Raw genomic sequence first — 27,166 nt, forward strand, 5'->3', positions numbered from 1 at the left:
GTCACTCCCCCAGTACCATTCCCCCAGATGTCTACCAAGATGGGCTTTAAACAAGGCAAATTGGGAAGCTTTCAACTCTGCTGTCACTGCTGAATTGCCCCCACATGGTACCATAGATATTTTAGTTGAGCAGGTGACTAGAACGATCGTTTCTGCGGCGGAAAACACAATCCCTTGTTCTTTAGGGTGCCCCCAGCGAAAGTCAGTACCTTGGTGGTTGCCAGAAATTGCTGAGGCCATTAAAGAGTGTCGATGAGCTCTACAGCGACATAAGCTGCACCCTTCCCTAGAGCACCTATTAGCTTTTAAACGGCTCCATGCCCACGTTCATCAGATTATAAAAAGATGGAAACTGGAGTATTGGGAGAGGTATGTCTTGGCCATTGGATGCTATATGTCACCCTCCCAAGTCTGGACGAAGATCAGACGTGTTTGTGGGTATCAGACTCCGATAGGTGTTACTGGCATTAACACTAATGGCGCGTTATCATCGAATGCAAACACAATTGCCGTGCACTTTGCTGAGCACTATGCTCGAGCCTCCGCATCAGGGAATTATCCCCCAGCATTTTGCACCCTCAAACAGCAGATGGAAAGGAAAGTCCTCTCATTCACTGAACGTCACAATGAACCCTATAATGCTTCAGCTCAGCTCCTCAGCTTCCTTGCACATTGCTCTGACACAGCTCCTGGGCCAGATCGGATCCACAGACAGATGATTAAACACCTCTCGTCCGGCTACAAGAGACATCTCCTCCTCATCTTCAACCGGATCTTGTGCGATGGCGTCTTTCCATCGCAATGGCGGGAGAGTACCATCATTCCAGTGCTCAAACCCGGTAAAAACCTGCTTGATGTTGATAGCTATTGGCCCATCAGCCTTACCCAAGTTCTTTGTAAGCTGTTAGAACATTTGGTAAAACGGCGGTTGTGTTGGGTCCTGGAGTCACATGGCCTATTGGCTCCATGCCAGGGTGGTTTCCGCCAGGGTCGCTCTACCATTGATAATCTAGTTTCCCCCCATGTCTGCCATCCGAACAGCCATTTCCAGATGCCAACACCTGGTTGCCATCTTTTTTGATTTACAAAAAGCTTACCACACGACCTAGTGACATCATATCCTTACCACGTTGTATGAGTGGGGTCTCCGTGGCCTGCTCCCAATTTTTATCCAAAATTTCCTATTGCTCCGTACTTTTCGTGTCCAATGAAGCCCGACCAACAGGCATTACACGCATTGAGTGAAAATAATAGTGCATTGAGAATGGCTTCATCCACAGTTCAATTAACTGTGGATGAAGCCCGACCAACAGGCATTACATGCATTGAGCGAAAATGATAATGCTTTGAGAATGGCTAGCTTCTAGCCGAAATCTAGATCTGCGCAATAAAATTTTAAAAAGGACGACTGGTCACTACAATCTATAATATACAAGTCTTTTCTTGCTGTTGATAGATTGTGTTTTGTAATGTTTTTAATTTGCCCTTTCTCCACCATTGAGTTGCAGTGAGAAAAAAACAAACACCCTCCAAACAGGCTGTGAAGGCCCAACTGTACCGACCAGCAAACATGTCATCCTCAGCCCTTGGGCATCTCCAAATGCGGATACGAATATGGAAGAGCACATGGTTAGCACACTGCTCTCCTGGCCATTGACAGTTTTCATGACGAGAGTCACTACTTCTCAATCGAGTAGCTCCTCAGTCAGCCTCACAAGGGCCTCAGCATCCCACTTGCTAATAGCACTCGGCAGACGCGGACGGTGACCTGTCCCAAGTGCTAGCCAAGCCCGACAGCACTTAAGTTCGATGATCTGACAGGAACCGGTATTACCACTGCAGCAAGGCCATTGGCTGCTGTGAGAAAGATTGTTATAAATTCAATTTGACAGATAATAAGGTAATAAACACCCATTTTTTGGGCCATTACTGGAAATAGCATTATATGGTACCTGAAGAACGACACTTGGTGCTGCCTGAGAACGTTACAGCATGCTGTAGCACCTTCAAAATATGGTGAAAAAATGTGTCCTTAGACGTTTTGATGAGATTTGATAAATAGGACATTTTCCTAAACTGTGGAAACTTGCACTTTTAATCCTGCATTTAAAACCAAGAGAGGAGTAAACATCACCTAGTAGTTAAAATCTTGCTTAATTAGAGTGTGTTACATGAATACCCTCCATTGTTGATTAGTGAGTGTTTCACAAATGCCCCTCCATTAGTATATGGGGATTCCTTTTGCTATATCTCACATAGTAGACGTCGGAGAAACAACACATCCCAAATCAAGAAGAGAAAGGTTTATTACAACATAACATGATTTTAACTAAACAAAAAACTTCCTCTTATGAACTTAATACCAAACTCTCACAGAAATTGATTAGGTGTTCACCTAGAAAAAACAACAAAGCTAATTAAGATTAAGGAACGTAAAGAGTGATCCAACAAAGTTTCCCACTGGAAGGAAGGTGAGTGTACTCGGCAGCAGCTGGCGAAAGATACTTGTTGGAGGCAATGTTAGAGAGGTCCGAAGTCCTTCTGTGTGCCTCCAAGCGGGCTCTGATTGAAGGGCTAGTATTAGCTGGCACATGAGTTGCCGATGAGTGGAGCTGTGCTGCTATAAATAGCCAGTGTGTGGAGCATATTTCTGGATCTACTTCCATGCATGTGACTCAGCAGAGGGAAATAAATCCGCAGTGAGGAGGACTTCTGGTTGCGCTTGCCCCACTGTCTGTTGGTTGCGATACGACACTCACCAGTGGGCAAAGTCCTGGGAGATAATACCCTGGAGGTACGCAGGTAGCAACGCTTCTCCACCTGTAGGGTTGCTAGTCCATCAGGTGTACTGCTGGCATGTGACAACTTTGCTCTCTGTTTTGTAGGTATGATATTGGTAACGTTCTGCAGACCTTTTTGAACATGAGAATAGTTTTCCTCAAGGCTGAAGAACAAGCAATGATGTCCTTTCAGCTACAACAGACAATTGGGAGCCTGGACGGGTGGACAGCAATGACTGTTTTTAGATTTTATCCAGCAAAGGCTGTGTTGATTGTAAATATTTTGTCATTCATACTTTAACAACTGCAGTGCAGCTTCTAGGCCACCTGTCCAGATACATTATTGTTATTATTATTATTATTATTATTATTGCCATTGTTATTATTTGGCATTGATGTGACAGTCAAATGGTTTCACACAAAATATACAATTATATCTCAAAAGAAAGATGATGAGACTTACCAAACAAAAGCGCTGGCAGGTCGATAGACACACAAACAAACACAAACATACACACAAAATTCAAGCTTTCGCAGCAAACGGTTGCTTCGTCAGGAAAGAGGGAAGGAGAGGGCAAGACGAAAGGATGTGGGTTTTAGGGAGAGGGTAAGGAGTCATTCCAATCCCGGGAGCGGAAAGACTTACCTTAGGGGGGGAAAAAAAGGACAGGTATACACTCACGCGCACATACACACATATCCATCTGCATATACACAGACACAAGCAGACATTTGTAAAGGCAAAGAGTTTGGGCAGAGATGTCAGTCGAGGCGGAAGTACAGAAGCAAAGATGTTGTTGAAATACAGGTGAGGTATGAGCGGCGGCAAATTGAAATTAGAAATTAGCGGAGATTGAGGCCTGGCGGATAGCGAGAAGAGAGGATATGCTGAAGGGTAAGTTCCCATCTCCGGAGTTCTGACAGGTTGGTGTTAGTGGGAAGTATCCAGATAACCCGGACGGTGTAACACTGTGCCAAGATGTGCTGGCCGTGCACCAAGGCATGTTTAGCCACAGGGTGATCCTCATTACCAACAAACACTGTCTGCCTGTGTCCATTCATGCGAATGGACAGTTTGTTGCTGGTCATTCCCACATAGAAGGCTTCACAGTGTAGGCAGGTCAGTTGGTAAATCACGTGGGTGCTTTCACACGTGACTCTGCCTTTGATCGTGTACACCTTCCGGGTTACAGGACTGGAGTAGGTGGTGGTGGGAGGGTGCATGGGACAGGTTTTACACCGGGGACGGTTACAAGGGTAGGAGCCAGAGGGTAGGGAAGGTGGTTTGGGGATTTCATAGGGATGAACTAAGAGGTTACGAAGGTTAGGTGGACGGCGGAAAGACACTCTAGGTGGAGTGGGGAGGATTTCATGAAGGATGGATCTCATTTCAGGGCAGGATTTGAGGAAGTCGTATCCCTGCTGGAGAGCCACAAGTGTCACAAGTGGGGCACTTTTGGGGTTCTTCTGTGGGAGGTTCCAGGTTTGAGGAGATGAGGAAGTTGCTTATCACTATTTGTTACAGTAGATATTCAGAAAATTGTCATCCTGCAAAATTCCCCTCTATCTTCCCCTCCTCTCCCCTTTCAAATACACATCACAATTTTTAATGCTGCATTTCTTATGCAATAAGGTGGTTCAATAGTATAGTAGCTGGTAGACACTGATGTTGACAATAGACAGAAGTGTTAAGCTGTGATGTCCCCTGTATCCCAAGTTCAGCCCCCTCAGGGAGCTCACAACTTTTTCACGAGTATGTGCTTGGCGAGCGCAGGGCCCCAAGCTATCGCAGTTACCTACTACCTTTCCTGTTCTGCAATCTCTCATCTCCGACTATTGTTCCTTCTTGTACTCTCTTTACGACGGTGGCAACCGTGTCGAACCAGCTGTTCCTTAGGTACTGCTTTCATTTCTTGGAACATTCATTCACTCATCCATCACTTTTTGGCTGAAGTAATTTTTGCTCTTCTTCTGGGTTTGACCTTTATTTTTCAAATTTTTACTGTAGTGTGGACTGATTGAGGAAGGGAATCTTAAATAGTGCTTACTGCATGCAGTGTTAAAGATCATCTGCAGCCAATACCTGTGTAGCCTCATACATGCATTTCATAGCCAATGCAGTAATCAATCCAATGTATGTACCCTTTAGGTTGAGCTGCTGACAACACAGGGATCACTCTGCTGAAGACTGCCTTAGTAGTGTCCAGCACATGCCAAGAACTAGATACCCTACTTCCTGGGGTATCTGGACTTTCGGCAACAGCCATTGCACCAGATGGACTTTGCTGCGGCTGTTTGGTCCCCATGGGGAGAGCTTGGAGAGGGTGGATACTTCTCACATGAAACATATTAAATTGCATCAACATCCTTAATTACACCAGATCTGGCCATCTCGTAAGATGGGTAGAGAAATGTCAATGTGGACTCTACTGCTCTCCCTACCCTGGCTACCCCATAAGAAGAGGGGCAAGCCAGTTGTCTGGAAGTGAAGCTATTTATCTAATACTTATTGGATTGGTCAGTGCTTACTCATTGGTAGTATGTCGTCCTGCTGCACAGCAGAACCAAAATGCGGTAACTCTGGACAATCACTCTGTGAACATAGTTCTTGTGAAAAGCAACATCTGCACTGTCTTTAGGAAAGAAAAGAAATACTGATATATAAATATATTGATTTCATGTCGTATACTGAGGCTGAAAAAAATACGAGCACCTGCATCATGTTGATATGAAGATGAGTTATGTGAAAGTCACAGCCATCACTCTCGCTATCTCAGCTTTTCCAAACCAGGTTTCTCACTACCCTCCTCACTTGTGATTCCAGCGGCACCATTTTCGAGAACTACATTCCATACCTGCACAGTGGAGCAGCTTCCTTCTCTAGTCTCCACCGGCGAAATGGCCCCATTGTTGGACATTCTCCCCAGAAACCCATAGATCAGAGGTCTGATGCCAGCCAGTAGTTGAAGGAATCTGGGCTGCCCCTCTTCATCCATCCCAGTACTCATTGCAGATAGGCCCTCACAAAAATCCCAGACACCAAAGGCTGTGGAAGAGGAGGAGGGGAAGAAAAATCAGAACAAGGCTACACTGGTGACCCCAGAGGCACCAGATCCCTCCATGGTGTCAGACCTGGGTAATGACTGGCCTTCCTGGCACGTTAACACCTAATGTGGATCCCCATAATGTGATCATTCAGTGCAACTTATATCCTCTTATTTTGCAATTTGGTTGTTCTACAAGAAACACATTTCAGTGCTGAGCATTCCCCAATGCTCTATGGTTATTGTACATTCTGTCAGAACTATGCTGGTCCTGGGATAGCATTTGGAGGGACCTGTACATTGGTTCGCACACACATTGTCATTGAATGGATTGCCCTTCGTACTACATTGGAAGCAATAATGATGCAGCTACAAACAACCTCAGTGATCACCATTTACAATGTTTACTTAGCTCCAGCCAGGCTACTTACTTACATTTCTCGTACTTGGTGACTTCAGTATACACCACCCCATGTGGGGAGGTACTAATTTGTCTGGTGGGGGAGGGGGGTCTTGCACCAATTTGTCTGGTTGGGGCTTTCTAATTGACCAGTTTCTTACCAACCATGATCTGTGCCTTCTCAGTGGAGGTTATTCTATCTACTTCACTGCCACTGTGACCTTTTCAGCTATCGATCTAACTATCTCTTCCCCTAATTTCATTGCTTCCCTACAGTGGTCACTACATGAGAATCATTGTGACAGTGACCACTTTCTGGTGATCCTGTCAATTCCTGGCCAGTGCCACATGGACCGGCTACCACACTGGGTGCTCTGAAGAGCCAACTGGCACTGAATGCCTCTGCTGTTACCTTCGCCCCTTTCCGTCAGACTGCATCGATGAGGCTGTGCGAGACATCTCTGACGTGGTCATCCACACTGCTGCAACTGCTATTCTCCCCTTCACCCCTCGGTATGCTGATTCATATACTCTTACAACAAAAAAAAGACACATCACAATGGAATTATACAAATGGGATGGGAAACTGTAGATGTGATGTACATGTACAGAAAAAAAAGATTACAGTTTCAGAAAAATTGAATGATTTATTCAAGGAGCGTTGCAAATTGAGCAAGCCAGTAATGCGTTGGTCCACCCCTGGCCCTTATGCAAGCAGTTATTCAGCTTGGCATTGATTGACAGAGTTGTTGACTGTCCTCCTGAGGGATATTGTGTCAAATTCTGTCTATTTGGCATGTTAGATGGTAAAAATCCTGAGCTAGGTCCTGCCCATAATGCTCTAAATGTTGTCGACTTGGGCAGAGATTCACTGACCTTGTTGGCTGATGTAGTGTTTGGCAAGCACAGAGACAAGCAGTAGAAACACTTGCTCTGTGCGGGCAGGCATTATCTGGCTGAAATGTAAGTCCAGGGTGGCTTGCCATGAAGGGAAACAACAGGGGATGTAGAATATCGTTGATGTCCTGCTGTGCAGGAAGGGTACCACAGATGACAACCGTAGGGGATGACAATCATACGGGTCCTACTGTGAAATGCAATTACGCCTCAGACCATCACTCCTGGTTGTCAGACTCTATGGTGGGCGATAGTCAGGCTAATATCCCATTGCTGCCTGGGACACATCTTCAGTGGTCATCATGCTCAGTTTGAAGCGGCATTCATGGCTGAAGACAATCCTACTCTAGTCAGTGAGAATCCAGCCCGAATGTGACCGACACCACTGCAAACGGAATTTTTGGAGTACGGAGGTCAATGGCAGTCAGCGCAAGGGGCGCCGTGAGCTCAGCGCCCTTTCTGTGAGCTGCCTGTTAATGGTCCTTTTGGTCAGTGAAGCTCCAGTTACACATCGGAATGATGATAATGATGAATCTGGGGGCCTGGGTGTCTTTCTGGAAATTGTGCAGGCCTCACATTCTTTTGTCTTTCTAGGTCAATTGCTTCCTTCTTGACCATGTGTTCAACTGTGGTTCATGCATTCCTGCCATCATCACCAAACAGTGACATCACTCTTATTCAAATGTCAGCGTCTTTGACCCCCACAACACTTGCTGACATCCGCATATATTGTTTGTGTTCCTGTTTGTGAAGGTGTAGTTACTGTGCATCTGGGCACACAAAACGAAATCCACAAAGGCTTTATGCCATGGTTAGTAGCATCCTTGCCAGCTGCCTTGCAGCATTGCACATACTTCCATCGGTCACCAAAGTTTACAATTTTGTGAACGAGTAGCAATTTATGACCAACTTGCATAACTCCTTCAGGGTGGTGTTTTTTTTTGTAGAGTATATAATTAACGTTTCACTGATGGGGGAATTGCTTCAGGCTCTTGCCCCATATCACAATATGGCCCCAGGCCTTAATTCCATTCACAATCAGATGATACAACATTGACTGGTACTCAACAGCTCCATCTCCTCAGAGTCTTCAACCGTATTTGCCTCGGAGATGTCTTCCCTTTGCTATAGTGAGATAGTGTCATTGTTCCATTCCAATCCTTAAAACAGACAAAAAACCCAACATCCATTGACAGTTACTGCCCAGTCAGCCTCACCAATGTGCTCTGCAAACTGTCTGAAAGAATGGTTGCCCACATATCGTGCTGTGGTCGAACATTGGGGCTGTTGTTTCCTTATAATTATTGTTTCGGGAAGGAACAGTCCACAACCAACCATCTGGGTAGATTGTAAATGGCAATCAGGTACTCTTTTTTTCAAATGCCGACACCTGATTGCAGACCTTTTTTACCTATATAAGGCATACGACACCACCTGCCGCTGTCACATTTTAGTTTACCCTTCATGACTGCGGCTTTCAACCCTCCCTACCAATTTTTATTCATGATCTTCTGTCCTACCGGCTATCCCAGGTTAGAGTCAGTATTTCACCCGGGTCTCCATGGGGCAAGATAATGTCATCCCACTGAGCTTTTTACTGAGTATCATGCTCTTCCTCAACGCCATCAACGGGCTAGTGACTTCTGTGGGAGCACTGGCCACCCCCAAGCTGAATGTCAATGGCTCCTGTAGCCTCTGTTGAATGCTAGTGTCAAGGCGCCATCTGTGGAGCCTTTATCGTGATTTCCAATTCTCTCCTGCAAAAAATGCAGTTCTTCCGTTTTTGAAATCTTACCACAGTTCATCTTGGCCCAAAACTCTACTCAGGCACCCAGTGCTTGGATAGTGTTTGTCAGTCTCAAATTTTGTGACTCCTCTTTGCAAGAAGCTGGCTTGGGTAACGCATATTTGTCATCTAAAGACTAGCTACATATGAAAGTTTAATGCTCTCTGCTTCATTACTCACAAATCTTGCTGTGCAGCTCGCACTACTCCAGTTCATTTGAACTATGGTTACCAGGTGTAGGGTTCGGCAGCACCTTTGGCCTTGAAACTGTTAGACCCAGGCCCATCGTTGTGGAGTCCAGAGCCAATGAAACCTTCTTGACTAGTCCCATTGACTGTCTCCTTTATGAAGTGGGGATCTTCCCTATTCAGTTCCAATGGTACCAACTCTTGCTCACATGTGCTATTGCCATTCGACAGTTTCCTGTTCACGCAACATACCCTATTCCTTTTTACATATGGGGAACATCAACCCTGCTGACATTGGCACTTGGGTGGAATTGCTTGTTGGTATGCACCTTGCAGCTCTCTGTCAGGACTCCTCCTATCATTCTTGAAGTTTGCTTCCCCAAGTTCTCCCACATAGATCCACTTGGTTGGTGCCAGGCCACAGTTTAGGACCAGTTTATTTCATGGACCTGAAGTGTCAGCTGCTTGCGAGAGCTTTCAGTGTATGTCTGTATCAGTCCATCAGGAGTAGAATGGAATCTAAAGCCATGGGCAGTGTGGGTTATGCTTTTACATCTTTCACCAGTCTGTTCATTGCTGTTCCTAATAACTTCCTGAAGCTGCTTCCGCACGTGTGTTAGTTGACTTATTGGGAGTGTTTCTACATCGATCAACCTGCAGAAGTAGCTTCAACAAGCAATATCCAGAAGTTTATTTGCTAGTGTACATATACCCAAACAGTGTTCTTTGATAGTGCTGCATGTGTCCCATTAGAAGTTCCTTTTGTTTTGTGATGTTCCTGTGACTTGTATTACAAAACATGAGCACAAAATCTTATCATACTTCTGATTGCTTGTGGTAATAACTTCTTTCACTGACTTGTCAGCTGTTTTATTCCATTGAAGCTTGTAATGATCTTTATCCGTATAACAATAATTTTGTGGTACCTCTCCTGCATGTAATTCACATGCTGCGTTACTTAATAAACCAGCTGATGTTATTCTGCCTTAACTAAGTACAGTGTCATTGCAAATGAGTAATGCCTCTCCACCAAATCCTTCTTCTCTGTCTGGTCTTATGACCTGGTAGCCTAGAAATGTAAATGAACTCCTGGATTCACCCATGTTTCACTTATTGCACAAACAAGAAAGTTGTTTAATTTTTGCTGCTGTTTGGAGTGTCATTTATTTACTATTTAATGGTCTTGAACTACACTGTAAAATAACAGTAGCCATGTTTTATTGACCATGAGTAGTTGACTGATAGAGTGTGTTAACTATTCTTCTATGAGTTGCTGAATATCTTCTGCATTTACATATTCTCCAACTATTTTTTTGCTCAATGATTCTTGGTATCAGTTTGAATAATTGATCAACAATGCTACTTTGCTTTGTATGGCATAATGAGGGTAACCATTATTTCAGTTCCACTTAAACCTCTAGTGCCATTTGGCCATGTGCACTTTTATTTTGTTGTTATGTTTTTGCAATGCTTTCAGCAGATTTGTCAGCTGTGTGCTCTCTCTGTGTTAGTGTTCATGTTGCCTCATTGCACCTTAAGCTGTGGCAAGATACAGGTCTTGCATGTGTCTTTCCACATAGCTTGTATATGATCTTGTTCAGTGCTGAACTGCCTGTTGTGGGAATTTGTTGGTCTGCTGTATTTAACCTTTGATCTTCTGCTTGCGACCAGGTTGACATTTCGTGTAAATAAGTATTTTGCAGGTGACTACTTGCACATGTGATAACTGAAATGTTTCACTTGCCTCTCTTATTGAGATATTACATTATGCTGCAAACCCTTTAAAAAGCTCAATCATAAGATAGAGGACTCATTGACATCTGATGCCTGGATAATACTTATTTTGATATTTCACACTAAAAGTTTCTTTATTTTATTTCCTGACCAGAATCATCTATCATTTTACCACTCAACTACCCACTGCTTTAGCTGCAATTGACTTTAACTTCTGATTTTTAACACTTCACATAATTTATAATGTCATTTTGAATTAATGAGGAAGAACTTTTTGTGAGTATTCATTTTATGGCTTATCTTTTTTCACATTTAAAAGTGATCAATCACCTACATCTCTTCGCTTTATGATTATAACCATTGTGAGTTTGTTTTATTTGATTTTAACACAGAAACACACAGTAAAAATGTTTGAGGTTGTATGCGACTGTGCGAGCATGCCCAGACAAGTTATGTTGTTTTCTAAATGTGAAGTTATATGTTTTCAGCCATATTCGTCTCATTTCAGTGTGGGCATTAATAACCATGCTGTTGCTATCTTATAGAACATCTATGTGCTTTCTGTTCTAATTAATACTGTTTTCTTTTTTCACAGTTCTAAGTGAATTTGGCAATTATTTACAAGTTCTCATTCTCCCATATTTCTGTTCTCTCAGTTGCTATCTTACCTTTACTATTTTCAGTAACTACTCATGTAGCTACATGCTGTATTTTTAAGTTAGTTACAAATTTGGATTACGTTTCAAAGTTACAAACAATAGTCGAGATAAAATGTCCATACATACTGAGAACTATACCTGATCTGAACCCAGGAGGTCCAGTGGTAAAATGGGAATATACATATCAGTCTTAATCTTTTGTATCCAATGACTCCCTCATCTGAAAGTGAGGCGTGGGGAATAGGTAAAGACCAGTACAGGAGCTAGCAAAGTACTTAACAATGAATAAAAAAAAGGTAACCATTTATGTAGAGGATCTCTTGGGTGGTGGAAAGGCACATAAAACAACTCCTTGTCATCTCCAGTGTATGATTGGTGGATACCTTTACTCATTCTGTTATTTCTATTCAACCAGTATTTTTCTATATCATACTAAAATAATGGAAGTTGGAACCCTCACCCTCCAACCCATGAGAAGTTTTTTTGTACAGTGTTACTGTGGAGGATTTTTAAAAATCCTACTATCTTTTCCAGCTTGCTACGGAATTTATTTTTCCCTTATTTTTTATTTTGGCAAGGGGTTCTTTAATTCTGAAAGCCAGAGGATTGTTTAGCTTTTTTATTATAGTGTTAGCAACAGATAGCTAAAATTACTGCAGTCTACTAGAGTTGTGGTCTCATTCTATTGTATGTGACTGAAACAAAGTCAACAGCACTGAAATAAATGTACTCAGAAAAACTGGCAGAATTTGTCAAGATTTGAGATTCATTGACATTTATGACATATGGTTTTAGCTGTACTCCAATTTTTAGAGTGTAAGATGGCTGCAGAAATTTAGCTGTCTATAGCCAGTTATAACTTGTATTTTTTTATTTGTAAAAAGGGTTACTTTATTTTTAGGGAACTTTGAAGAAAAAGGAAATGAGAGGAAACAAGAGTTGTGGAACAGCTGCAATTTGCTGGGTATCCCAGATAGTAACATCACTCTTTATAAGTAAGATGTTATTTATTCAAGTAATCCTACATATTTATTTCTTGCTTGACAAGTGTGCTTTTGTTTCTCAATTTTATCCTCTTTGTTTTAGCTTTTGCACAGTATAGGATGCAAGGTTTACATTTTGGAGAATTTGTATCAATCCTATCTGCTAACACTACTTTACAAATGGTTCATATTTTACATTCTATTTGGTGCTGGAAACAATGACTAGTTGATAGTTTCATCAGTGTATCACAATTCTCACTCATAATTTTTATGTGCAAGTGTTCAGTAGCTAGTCGTCTTTGTAAGTGAGCTGAAGTTGCCTGGTATTGTTTCAGAGTCAGCCTTTTCTGTTAACTGTGATCAAATTTATAATGATAGGAATTTTTATATCTGTTATTTTGGAAGAGATAAGAAATAAAAGATCAGTTTACAGCATAAATATGCAAATTGGAGTTGACAAGATACTGAAGAGCATGATTTTTCATTAAGTGTTTTATTTTCTCTTATACTAACAGATCTGATTCGTCATTTATGTGCAGAACATTAACTGGAAAGGTTTCCATCTCCGTCACTTGCACCACAATCAAATTCACAACCTTGTTTATTTGCTGCCTTGTTTATTTGCTGCCTGCTTTATGAAAGCAGGCAATTTCGTTCCAGTTCTTTTTATAAGCCCATGCTATTGTTAGAATTCATAATTGAAATAGTTATGTTGCTCTCAAAAACCATATTTGGGACAAGTTGGAAGAGAACTATTGTTTTCATTTGTTTCACAATCTATTAAATAGTGCTCCATCTCAGTAGATCATGTGGTACACATTCATACAGGCAAAATAAACTGCTTTTGGAATAAAGTAACCACAATTATTCAGAAAAATGAGAACTTCGGATTAATGGAATTCTATGGCAACAGGGGGCTAACATTCCAATAGATTGTTGAGGAATGACATCAATGACAAAGAAGAGAAAGAAAATAAATAGAGGTATCACAAAAGGCAATGTCAAAGTCTGCAGTGGGTGCCCAAAGAGACTGACAATGAGAGGCAGCAATGAAGTATAAACTGGAGAAGAATGTGAGTAGAGAGGATTATCAGAACAACAAGTGCTGCAACAACACCAGAGTATTATGGACAAATATCAGAACCTAACATTTTGAGATGATCAGATGTTGGACGCCCATTATTCTGGGTCTATAGGTAGTTGACAATTGTTTTGTAATCAAATTAGGCACTTGAAGTTAAGGTCTGGGCTTTAGAAAAGCTGTTAGTTTTAGACACTGCTGCATCCTTTTCTCTGCACTGTGATCATTTGATGTCTGTTTTGGCTCATTTTTGCAATTTCATTTTATAGTATCATCTCCTTTTTGTTACACAGATGGAGTGATGTGATTCTGAAACAGTTTCGTGGGAAAGTATTGTGCTATGAGGAGTGACTACAGAAAATTCTTACACTAGCAGCTGAATCTGCATCAATATGTAGTGCTTGGTGCTCATACTGTCTACATCCTGCACTTTGTTTTAATAGATTTTGTCATACTCTTGCGCAAGAAAGCAGCTCTTGGTTAACCTGGGATCTAACTTCCATTTTATAAGATTAAATCTCAGTTATGAAGAGATCTTTATCCCGTGTTTAGGTAATTTAATATATTCTTCTTGGTTTTTAAAATCAGATAGTGCTGTAGCTTGTCATCCTTCATGGAATCTCCCCCCCCCCCCCCCCATCCTTTCCTCTCTCTGCCCCCCTTCCCAAACCTCTCCTTCTCTCCCCCTACACCTTCTGCTCACTAAAGTGACGTAATCAGAGGAATAATGTTTGGGAAGACCAGGGATCAAATCTTTGCCTGTCCGATCTAATTTAGGCTTTCCATGTGTACCGTCATGTGAGTATATTTATTTAAACAAAATATAGTGTGCTCTTAATTGCCTCCCCTCGGGGGCTCAGCATTCATTGCTGGATATGAGCTTGACGACCCAAGGGTCTGTCAGCTGGGGACTGGTAGGTGCCGCCAATCCCCCGTCACAGTATGCCCTGGGCATGCTTCTTTGACCACTGTGCAGTGGAATGTTGTGTGTCACAGGGAATGAAGATCTTGGCTTGACCGCACAGATCATGAGGATGGTTAAAAAAACTCAATCTTAAGGTGTGTTTCACGCTGATGAGATTCATGGCTGTTGAAGTGGAACAGTCTTTTGCAGGCAGTCTCTGGGGATCCTGTCATACCTCAGTAGTATAAAAAGACATGTGGGGCTCTGTGTAGGTGGACTTTTATTTCCCTACCTGCTTTTAGTACTGAGATGGACCCTCGAAATCGTCTCCTTCTCCTGCTCCCAGCAGAAAGGGTGGGCTGCTGGTATGTACTAACACCTGATCAAATTAGAGCATTCATGTAGCCAGTCCTCCTGACTCTGAAATAAATTCGAAAAGTTTTTGATGTAGTAACAGATCACTTGCTGGCAGTCAGATTGTGTTTTTAATAGTAAAAAGGAAAGAGGGCAGCTTTGAGAAAGTTTTGCCTTTCTATAAGAGGCATTGAAATTAAACCTAATCATTAACGTAAAGTAACTGTAACGATTTTATTAATTCAAAACTGTAGTTATACTAAGTACACATACTCAAAAATAGTCACCAAAACTGTACACACATTTATCCCATTGCGACACTAGCCGGTTGATTCCGTCCTTGAAGAAAATAATAAGCTGCTGTCGGATCCAGGCCTGGACCCAGTCACACACTTTATCGTCCTTTGCGATTGAATGTCCATGAATAGCTTTTTTTAGAGATCCAAACACTTGAAAGTGACATGGTGAAAGGTTGGGACTGTATGGTGGATGTTCCAGCGTTTCCCACCAAAACTGCTGCAATGTTGTCTTCACCACATTGGCCGTGTATGGGCGGGCATTATCATGCAGGAGGATAATGCCATTGGGTAACATGTCTTGGCGTTTTGACTTGATGGCTCATCTAAGGTTCTGTTAAGTTGCTTGATGATGCTGGGCATTGACGGTGGTTCCCCGTTCCAGGAACTAACAAGCAGTGGGCCCTTGTGGTCAGAAAAGGAGGACATCATGACCTTACCAGAACTGGTGTGTATGGCCTTTGATTTCTTTGGAGGTCACATGTTTCCCTTGCTTGCTCTGGTGCTTGCTGGTTCAAAATGGTGACACCATGTTTCGTCACCTGTGACAATAATGACAGAAAGCTGTATTCTTCTTCATGATAACGTTGCAGATGACTCAAAGAGAGCACCATTTGAGTATTGCGATGTTCGGCGGTCAGTTGGTGGGAAACCCACTGCACACAGATTTTTCAAAAATTCAAGTGTTGATGCATTATGATGTGGGCAGTGCCCATGCTAATACCCAGTAACCGATGTATCTTGTTCATTGTTATGCTGTGGTTGTCCAAGACTAAAGCATACACTTCCGCTACCATTTATGGTGTGATAACATGGTGAGCCTGTCCAGGATGAGCATAGTCTCCCAATGACTCACGCTCTCAAGGAATAATTTGTGCCATTCCAAAACACGTGAACGACTCTCTGTACTCACCATACACAGCCTTCATCCGCCGATACATTTCACGGTCTCCAACTCCCTTTGCCATCAAAAATCAAATCACTCCTTGTTGTTCCTGCTTACTCACATACATGTTCAATGTTCATGATAACTTGTGTGAACACCTTCTCTTCTCGTGAAACCACACTGGCGCTGTGCAACATCAAATGGTATGCACTCGTCAGTATCTCTACCAATAGATGGCAGCACAGTACTCACAGTTACGTGGTGCCACCTTATGTGTAAGGCAAAGGTAGATGCACTGACCAGGTTTCATTTGAATGAACCTCAAATATTCAAAAAGGGTTAGAAGGCATTTTTAGCAGTTTAAAATCAGTTAAGCAATTGTGTAATGGGACAATGTTGGTGGAAACATCTAGTTCCCAACAAGTTAAGAACTTCCTAAAAGCTCAGTGCTTTGGGGAATGTTTATCGGCACTAAGCTGCACATCAGCTTGGATTACAGCGAAGTTGTTGTGATGTGCAGGGATTGATGGATGTTCCCAAGGAGGAATTGAAAGATGACTGGGCTCTAGAAGGTATAGTCGCCATGCAAAATACGAGGGCCGTTTTTTCTTTCTTTCTTTTTTTTTTTCTTTTGTCTTTTTCTTTTTTTTTTTTTTTTTCTTTTTTTTTTTTCCCAACCTCCGATTGGCTGTAAGTAAAAGAAAAATGCACAGAAAATAATAATTTTATTACCAAAAGTACAGTAAAGTCTTAACTTATTTTTCTACATAATCACCAAAACGATTAAGGCACTTGTCATACTGTGACACAAGCTTTTCGATGCCTTTCTCGAAGAATGTTGCCGCCAGTGAGGACAGGTAAGCCTTGATTGCATCCTGAAGTTCTTTGTTAGTAGCGATGCGCTGCCCACCTAACCATGACTTCAGTGCTCGGAACAGGTGATAATCACTTGGTGCTAGGTCTGGGCTGTACGGTGGATGTTCAAAAACTTCCCATTTAAACTTTTTGAGGAAGTCTTTTGTCATGTTGGCACTGTGTGGTCGGGCGTTGTCATGGATCAAAACAACGCCAGACGAAAGCATTCCTCTGTGTTTGTTTTGAATGGCTCTGCGGAGACGACGTAAAGTTTCACAATAAACTTCCTTGGTTATCGTCGTAGTTTGCTCCATAAAGTCCACCAGCAGCACTCCTTTATGGTCCCAAAACACAGTGGCCATTGTTTGTCTTTTTGTCAGTGAATGTTTAACTACTTTGGCTTGCTTGGGGAAGCTGTGTGCATCCACTGCCTTGATTGTTCCTTTGTTTCAGGATTATCATAGAAGACCCACGTTTCATCGCCAGTAACAATCAATTTCAAAAAAAACGTTTCCCTCATTGGCATAACGTGTGAGAAATGATAATGCTGATGCCATCCTTTGCGTTTTGTGGTTGATACTCAGCATTTTTGGGATCCAATGTGCACACAATTTCTGATAGCCTAGGTCTTGAGTCACAGTTGTGTACAAAGCAGACCTTGAAATGTCTAGAAATTCATCAGACAGTTCGCTAATTGTAAACCTTCATTTGCATCTCACCGCCTGATCAACATGCTCAACGAGGCCTACTTTGGCGACAGACTTGCGACATTGTCCACCTTCATCATGGACATCTGTTCGTCCTTCTTTAAATGTTCAACACCATTCCCGAACACTACCATCACTCATAACGTTGTTACCATACATTGCTCATTCTGCAATGGATTTCCGTAGTATTACATCCTTCTGCTTGCAGAAAATGGATTACACTTCGTAACTCGCATTTGGCGGGAGCATTTGTGGCCATGTTTACACAGACATAGCTCGACTAAGACTGACACACTGCAGCTGAAAATAGCAGAGGTTGTGGCGGAGGAGCTGCACAATCGCATGACGTGCAGGTCCGGCCCCTCCCTACCTCTTACTTGCTTAGATGGACGATCGGAGGTTGAAAAAAATAAAAACAGCCCTCGTATCATGCAGAGGGTGGATGGGGAATCTTATAAAGTCTGACTCTTTATCCTGACGTTTAATAGCACAAAATTATCTGAGCGCGTTAAAGCAGGTTTCCTTCACTTAAGTGTGTGACTTTATGCGCTGTTTCAAGTGTCAGCACTTTGGGCATACTACTGTTGGGTGTCACAGGGAAGCCACTTACGGCAAATATGGTAAGTCTGCTCACAAAGGTGCCACTTGCACATCTCATTTGAAGTGTGTGAATTGCTCTGGAGCTCACCCTGTCTGGAGTCAGAACTGCGGCGTATACCTTGAAGAATGAAAGACACAAGATATATAGCGATGCTGCACCCAGCATTCACTAGTTCCTTTGCTCTGGTTCTTAAATAGCCAGTGCAGAATGCCAAAGCTGCTTCAGAGACAGAGGTGGTTAGTGTCAGCACCATTCCCGAACACTACCATCACTCATAACGTTGTTACCATACATTGCTCATTCTGCAATGGATTTCCGTAGTATTACATCCTTCTGCTTGCAGAAAATGGATTACACTTCGTAACTCGCATTTGGCGGGAGCATTTGTGGCCATGTTTACACAGACATAGCTCGACTAAGACTGACACACTGCAGCTGACGTCAATGCATTGTGCTGCTGCAGTCGTTTTGAAGCCTGTCCCTCCCCCCAGAACTTCACAAAAAGCGATGGTTGCTGACATTGTGGTGATGGAATCAGGAAGTAAACAGTCAGACGATGTCCATGTCATTTTTCAGAAGTCTCTCCCAGTTCTTCTTCAGAGCCAATGAACCTTGATCTCATCCCACGACTGAGCCTCCACACATTGTGGGCTCGCCTCTAGGGCAGAAAACCAGGATGAAAGTGCTAGCCTCACGATAGATGGCTCTTATTCTACAATGGAATATTAATGGGTTCAGGACACAAGGAGGAACTGAAACTGCTAGCTTAGGAATGCCTCTTGTTTTTGTGTTTGCAGAAAGTGCATTTTAGAGCATCTGATGCCCCTGTCCTAAGGAGGTGTACACTCTTATCATAAGGATGATGTGAATGGGGAAAGGGCCAAGAGAAGGCACACCAATCATCTGCTCCGCCCCTGGCTACTGATCTGCAGGCAGTTGCGCTTGCAGTCATGTATGTCAGAGGATAACAGTTTGTTCGCTATATTTACCTCCACATGATGTTATTGACTCTGAGGCTCTGATAGGTCATATAAAACAACTCTCCCAACCATTTCTGCTACTGGGAGACTTCAGTGCCGATCATGTGTTGTGGTGTTTGACGTTTATTTGCCCCTGAGGTCAAGTTTTGGAGAGCCTCATGACGTCTCATGAGCTGTGCATTCTTAGCATAGGTACTTTCACTTGTTTCTTTGCTGCTACAGGGTCATTCTCAGCCATCAACCTCTCTTCTTTTTTTTTTTTCCTTCCGGCCCTCACACACTGTTCAGCGGGAAGTCGTTGACAACCTTCTTTCCAGTGACTACTTCCCACTCCTCGCTCATTTCATGGAGAGAGCATTACCTGCACAGAAACCACCAAACTGGATGGTCAGCAGAGCTAACTGGACATTGTTCAGTCAGCTAGCTGTGTTTAAACACCACGACCGCATCCAAGAATGGGTGGACCATATCACACAAATGATCCATCATGCTGCTGACATATCAGTCCCAATGTCCTCAGGTAATTTAGGAGGCAACCTGTTCCTTGGTGACCAGTGATCGACGGTTTAATTACCGCCCAGCAGCAGACAACCTCATAGCCTTCCTGGTCAAGAGAGCTAAGTCTCGATGTGTAATTAAGGAGAGCAAGAAAAGGCCATGGCAAGCATTACTGGACTCCATCAACCATTCCACTTTTTCCACAAAAGTATGGGAAGCCACAGGACATAGCTGTTTACCAATAATGACAGTGCTGAAACGAGGGTGCCTTCAAACAACATCTGGAGATAGCAGTCAGATGACGGCAGAGTATCTTGCAGGATTACTGACGATGCAAGCCAAGATCCAGTGGTTTGTTGCTACTGTGCAGCTGCAGAGAGTGGCAAGTTAGGCTTCAGATCCCACAATTCTGAGTCTCACAACTGCCCTTTCTCCATGTGGGAAGTAGAATCAACATGACAGATTTGTGATACTGAACGTGGTCATGATGAAATCCAGTACTGCATGCTTTGACATTTGTCAACAGCATCAAAGGAAATCCCCCTCAAATGTTTTAATCTTATATAGCAGACAGGCAACTTCCCCAACTTGTGGTGAGAGGCAGTTTTGATACCTCACCTCAAACCAGGAAAGCACTGCACATGCCCCTGTAGTTACTGGAGCACTGTCTTAACGAGCTGTGCCTGGTCTCATTGTTAGAGACCAGGCAACTCCCCTCAGTGTGGATTCTGGAGATTTTGGTCCAACGTCAACAATCTGACCCCCCTCTAGAGGCAGCTGTTCAGCAGGTTTCCTACATAAACATCACTGTATCGACACATTCTTTGATGTCAGTAAAGCATACAACACTTGGAGACATAATATTCTTGTGCGACTCCATCAATGGGGCCTTTGTGGCCCCCTCCTCATTCTCATATGGTCCTTCTTGTCTAATTGGTTTTTTAGACCTCACGTTGGCGACATGCTATTGGATCGTTTAGAGCAGGAGAATGGTGTTCCTCAGTGCAGTGTTTTAAGTGTTAACCTATTTGCCATAGCCATATGCAGTATCACATCTACGGTAAGGATTCCTGTAGACTGCTCCATATTTGTGGACGATTTTGCTGTTTTCAGTTCCTCCTCCAGTGTTGCAACAGCGACCTATCAGTTGCAATGTATAATGTGGAGGTTGATGGACTGAGTTGTGAAGACGGGTTTTCAGTTTTCTGCAGATATATGTGTGTGTTTTCATTTTAATCATTCTTGTTGTATTTTTAATTTGCCTATAAGGGACACCATTCTACATTTTAAAGGGAAGACTGATTCCTTTCCTTTTCATCCCGTGCAGTAAGTCTCCTCTGACCTGCAGTTCTGGATGACTTTCCCCCCTGCGGGTCTGGGGGTAAGAAAAGGCCAGCGGTATTCCTGCCTGTCATAAGAGGTGACTAAAAGGAGTCTCTCATGTTTTGTCTCTTATGTGATGGTCCGCTCTCAGGTTTGACCTCCAAATTTCAAAATTATTCCGAAGAATGAGCCAAATGGGGAAGGGCACCTTACTTGGTGCATTGTGTCCATCGTGCATTGAGACCTTTAGCCAGCTTTCTCATCGTCGCATTGCAGTCCCGCTCGCTCTCCGTCTCTTGGGCACGGATACGTTCCTGGGCGCGATTTCCGCCATGCACTGTGCAGTGTCGTTTTCTGCGGAGATGACGACCATGGCCTTCCTTGCAACTAATATCCAGCATGGTAGCCAGTCCGTTGTGGTGGGGCCGCCATGTACCCTGTTGGTTGTAGCCCCCTGACAACACAGGGATCGCTCTGCTGATGCCTGTGCCGTTAACTCCCCACGTATGCCAAGGAGTAGATGCCTATCTCCCTGGGGCTTTGGGACTCCCGGCAATGGCCATCCTGCCAGGTGTCCCGCCCTGAGGCTAGGTGATGCCCATGGGGTTGGGCCCTTGGTCAGAGTGGGTGGCATCAGGGCGCATGACCCGCAATGAAGCATGGTACATCATCTCTTGCTGGTGGCCAGCCGCCAGCAGTGTCTTAAGCGTTCTACGGCTCAATTCAACACCCGGAAATATGATCCAAAATCATTCCCCTCTCTGGCCATACCACGGGAGGAGCAAAAGGCTAAGGATGGCATTGAGACTTCTTTGCCCCAGTTTCAAGTTTATACGAGAGCTGATGAGGAGTCTTTCATGGCGACGAAGCCTCAGTTCTTTATAGAGCATTTAGAGGACAAGTTTGGGGAGGTGGAGGGCTTGTCCAGAATGTGCTCTGGGTCAGTTTTGATAAAAACAGCATCCTCTGTCCAGTCACGAAGGTTACTTGATTGTGACAAGTTGGGGATGTTTCAGCTACCATCACACCCCATAAGTGTTTAAATATGGTCCAGGGTATTATATTCCATAGGGACCTTCTTTTGCAGTCTCATGACGAGCTGCACGGCAATTTAGAGCAGTGAGGTGTTCATTTTGTCCGGTGCATTTATCGGGGTCCAAGGGATAATCGGGTTCCTACCACTGCCTTCATCTTGGCCTTTGAAGGTGATACTTTACCTGAGAAGGTCAAGGTGATGGTCTACCACTGTGACATCAAGCGCCACCTACTTCGGGAGCAACCCCCCCCCTCCCCCCACCCAACCTGCCGCCCCCCCCCCTCCACCCATTGGGAACGTCCATCCCCACTTATAAGCCGCAGAAGCGTCTAACTTCTTCGGCTCCTCTTGCTCGCAAGGGGTCCCTTGGAGCCCTCCCTTCCAAGGTTTCCACCAGTGGAAAGGATGACGCCCGCCAGTGGCATAAGTGCCCACAAGCAGCTGGTCGTAGGGCTTCACGATCCTCCTCAGTCCCAGAGACTCCCCCCAGGGGGTCCACAACTCTTTTGTGGATACGTGCGTAGCGAGCACGGGACCCCGAGCTAATGTGGCCTTCCTTCCTTTCCGGGCTGCATACCTTCCCTTTCCGCATCCTTCCCCATCCCTCTCTTCGCCCCTCCTCCCCTCACCTCTGGCTCTTTCCTTCCCTTTCTCCCCATCTGGGAGTATGGTTTGTGCCTACGTCCGGAGACGGACGCTCGTAAATGTACTGCATTCTTCGCCTTCCTTGCTTTTATGTCTTCTCCCTTCCTTTGTCCTTCTCTTTTCCTTACCTCTTCTCTTTACCCTTTTCTCCGCTGCGGCGTTTGAGACCTCTCTTCTTTCCTTTCCCTTTCTCTTTCTTCCTCCCTGTGCGTGTCTGAAGGCCGACCCACGCACTTTGTGCGTAGCCGGTGACGGGGTAACGCGTAATTCCCCGCCCCGGGTAGACAGGTAGGACACGTACGTACCCCCTGGTAACGGCCAGGCCCAGGGAGGGGTGATTACCCGAGCTGATACCTTCCGAAAGTGCCGATTGGTCCCTCCGTCCGTTTGTCGGGAGGTGTGACCTGAGGTGTGAACAATCACCTAAGGCGGGAGTGCCCTCAGAGAGGGCCCCCACAAGGGAGGAGCGCGCCATCGGAGACGCCGGTAATCATGGGGGATTCTTCCGCAATGGTTTCCTCACCTTCCACTATGTCTGCTCACAAACGTAAGTATGAGCGCGCCATCGGAGACGCCGGTAATCATGGGGGATTCTTCCGCAATGGTTTCCTCACCTTCCACTATGTCTACTCACAAACGTAAGTATACTGAGTCTCAGCCACAGACGGTTCTTCCATCGTTGCCACAGTTCCTTGTTGTTTCTCGGTCTGACGAAGGTCACGACTTCTCCACGGTCAACCCTTTCATTATTCAGAAAGGTGTCGACGCAATTGCAGGTCCTGTAAAGTCTTGTTCCAGATTACGGAATGGCACCCTGTTGTTAGAAACACACAGTGCCCTCCAGGCACAAAAATTGCTGCGTACTTCTCTGCTCCACACCTTCCCTGTCCAGGTGGAACCGCACCGTACCTTAAATTCCTCGCGTGGAGTCGTTTATACACGCTCCCTCGATGGATTGTCTGACGAAGAAATTCAGCACTACCTGTCTGACCAGGGCGTAACGGCAGTTCATAGAGTAATGAAACGGGTTGACACGAACATCATTCCAACCCGCACTGTCTTCTTGACATTTGACAAAGTTCAACTCCCATCGAAAATCAAAGCAGGCTATGAGATAATTTCCGTTCGCCCTTACGTCCCCAACCCTACGCGTTGCTATCGATGTCAGCGGTTCAATCACACCAGCCAGTCCTGTTCCAATCCGGCCAAATGTGTTACGTGTGGCAAGGATGCCCATGAGGGTGCTTGTCCACCTCCATCCCCTCGCTGCATCAACTGTATGGGTGACCACCCTGCTTCCTCTCGAGATTGCCCCGTTTTTAAGGACGAAAAGCTCATCCAGGAAATAAGAGTGAAGGAAAAGGTGTCTACCTTTGCTGCTCAAAAATTATTCGCCAGTCGACAGCCCACCGTGCCTCAGACAGGAAAATACAGCACTGTCCTTGCTTCTCCTCGGCGAACAAAGGAGGCTGCCATGCAGACTTGCGACCTCACCTTTAGTACCACGGTCGTCCGATCGGCCAGCGCCAAGATCGCCCGGTCAACCTCACCACTTTCGCCTGCCCACTCTATGGCTCACCCTTCGTCGGGTTCTGCTAAATCTCGAGCCCAAAAGTCAGACGCCAAGTCTTCGAAAAAAGAGCATACTCGTGAAGAGTTTTTACGTACCGCAACTTCACAACCATCGGTTCCTCCTTCATCTAAACATCATACTTCTAAGAAGGCTACAAAGAAGCCCAGTTCCTCTCCTTCTCCGCCAAGGCGTGTCCCATCTACAGCACCACCTGGCGGAAATCGCCCTCGGCTGTCTTCTGTGTCGCCGAGGCGCACTGCTGGTGGCCGGTCAACCGGCCGATCGCTGGTGGCAGGGGCTGCTCCTGACCAACCTATGGATCAGGATCTTCTGCCTTCGGCTGAATGCCATTCCATGCTGTCGGTCGCAAGCTCTGAGCAGTCGTTGAGTTGACAGCACCCTTGGTCACATTCCTCCATTTTCTGTTCACCCTATGTCCATTATCCACTGGAACATCCGCGGCATTCGAGCCAATCGGGATGAATTGTCGGTCCTCTTACGATCCTACTCGCCGGTCATCTTCTGTCTTCAGGAAACAAAGCTGCGTCCCCATGACCGCTTTGTTCTCCCTCATTTTCAGTCCGTCCGATATGACCTCCCCTCTGTTGAAGGCACTGCAGCCCATGGAGGACTCATGATTCTTCTCCATGATACTCTGCATTATCACCCAATCCCCTTAAACACTTCCTTCCAAGCTGTCGCCGTCCGTCTTTCCCTTTCTGGATACACGTTCTCTCTTTGTACTGTATACATTCCATCATCCACACCAATGGCACGAGCTGATCTCCTTCATCTTCTTGGTCAGCTTCCACCCCCCTATTTGCTGGTTGGGGACTTCAATGCCCACCACCCGCTTTGGGGATCTCCACATCCTTGTCCACGTGGCTCTCTATTGCTAGACGTCTTCCACCAAGCGGATCTAGTTTGCCTCAACACTGGGGTCCCCACATTTTTGTCTGCCTCCACGACAAATTTATCTCATTTGGACCTTGCGGTCGGTACTGTTCCGCTAGCTCGGCGCTTCGAATGGTTCGCCCTTGATGATACACACTCGAGTGACCACTTTCCATGTGTCCTTAGACTGCAGCCTCCACTGCCATATATGCGCTCGCGACGCTGGAAATTTGCCCAAGCCGATTGGACACTTTTTTCGTCTCTAGCGACATTCGATGACCGTCGCTTTCCCAGCGTCGATGATGAGGTCACACATATTACCGAAGTTATTCTTACAGCTGTGGAACGTTCAATACCACGCACCTCCGAATTTCCCCGGCGCCCCCCAGTTCCTTGGTGGAACGAGGCATGCCGTGACGCACTACGTGAGCGGCGACGTACTCTTCGCATTTTCCGTCAGCATCCTTCTTTGGCCAACTGTATCCACTATAAGCAGCTCCGTGCGTGATGCCGTCGCGTCATCCGCGATAGCAAGAAGGCAAGCTGGAAATTCTTTATTCGCTCATTTAACACCTTCACTCCCTCCTCGGAAGTTTGGAGTCGGCTTCGACGGTTCTCAGGCGCGCCTAGTTTCTCCCCGGTTTCTGGGCTCACTGTCGCGCATGATACCTTAGTGGACCCCGTCGCAATTTCTAACTCGTTGGGTCAGCACTTTGCTGAGATTTCGAGTTCTTCAAATTACCCGCCAGCGTTTCTCCTGAAGAAACGTGCAGCGGAAATGCGACATCTTGCTTTCTCCTCTCAAAATCGCGAAAGCTACAATACTGTTTTCTCCATGCGGGAACTCCAACATGCCCTCTCTTCTTCTCGCTCCTCCGCCCCAGGACCGGATGGTATCCATGTCCAAATGTTGCTGCATTTATCAACCCATAGTCTGCGTTACCTCCTTCGCCTTTATAATCGAATTTGGACCGCCAGTACCTTTCCCAGACGGTGGTGGGAAGCTGTTGTCGTTCCCGTGCCGAAACCTAGAAAGGACAAACATCTCCCCTCTAGCTATCGCCCCATTTCTCTCACGAGTAGTGTCTGTAAGGTTTTGGAGCGTATGGTGAATTACCGTTTAGCTTGGTGGCTGGAATCCCGCAGTCTTTTAACACCTGCCCAATGCGGATTTCGGAAGCATCGTTCTGCAGTTGACCATCTTGTTGCTCTCTCCGCTTATATCATGAACAATTTTCTCCGCAAACGCCAAACGGTAGCAATATTTTTTGATCTGGAGAGAGCATACGATACCTGTTGGAGGACAGGCATCCTCCGCACACTGTTCTCTTGGGGCTTTCGAGGACGGCTGCCCCTTTTTCTTTGCGAATTTATGGCAGAGCGCACTTTTAGGGTGCGGGTGAACACTACTCTCTCCCGTACTTTCTCCCAAGAAAACGGGGTACCCCAGGGAGCCGTGCTGAGTGTTGTACTGTTTGCCATCGCCATAAATCCAATTATGGATTGTCTCCTTCCTGATGTCTCGGGCTCCCTCTTTGTGGACGATTTTGCGATCTACTACAGCTCTCAACGGACCAGCCTTCTTGAACGACGTCTTCAAGGATGTCTCGATCGCCTGCACTCGTGGAGCATCGAAACCGGCTTCCGTTTCTCACCCAGTAAGACCGTTTGTGTCAATTTTTGGCGACGTAAGGAGTTTCTTCCGCCCTCCTTACATCTAGGTCCTGTCAACCTTCCGTTTTCAGACGTCGCTAAATTCTTGGGTCTTATGTTTGACAGAAAACTGTGCTGGTCCTCCCACGTTTCCTATCTTTCGGCTCGCTGTCTGCGATCGCTTAACACCCTCCGTGTCCTGAATGGTACCTCCTGGGGAGCGGACCAAGTGGTCCTTCTCTGCCTCTATCGCACCTTAGTGCGCTCGAAATTGGATTATGGAAGCATAGTCTACTCCTCTGCTCGGCCGTCTATTCTTCGGCGTCTCGACTCTATCCACCACCGTGGATTACGTTTAGTGTCTGGAGCTTTTTACACTAGCCCTGTGGAAAGCCTTTATGCTGAGACT

The 27,166-nt window shown here is 45.1% G+C and overlaps 1 protein-coding gene across 2 annotated transcripts in view; it reads left to right on the forward strand.

Annotated features, from left to right (window-relative positions):
* LOC126101152 (N-acetylglucosaminyl-phosphatidylinositol de-N-acetylase) overlaps positions 1-27,166 on the forward strand; it is a 106,248-nt gene that overhangs the window by 26,294 nt on the left and 52,788 nt on the right. For both annotated transcript variants that reach the window (XM_049911845.1, XM_049911844.1), the window contains exon 2: positions 12,390-12,483. In XM_049911845.1, the coding sequence (XP_049767802.1) occupies positions 12,390-12,483 (94 nt within the window). The remainder of the gene's footprint in view (positions 1-12,389; positions 12,484-27,166) is intronic.

Source organism: Schistocerca cancellata, chromosome 9, assembly GCF_023864275.1.
Source record: "Schistocerca cancellata isolate TAMUIC-IGC-003103 chromosome 9, iqSchCanc2.1, whole genome shotgun sequence".
Classification (NCBI taxonomy): Eukaryota; Metazoa; Arthropoda; class Insecta; order Orthoptera; family Acrididae; genus Schistocerca; species Schistocerca cancellata.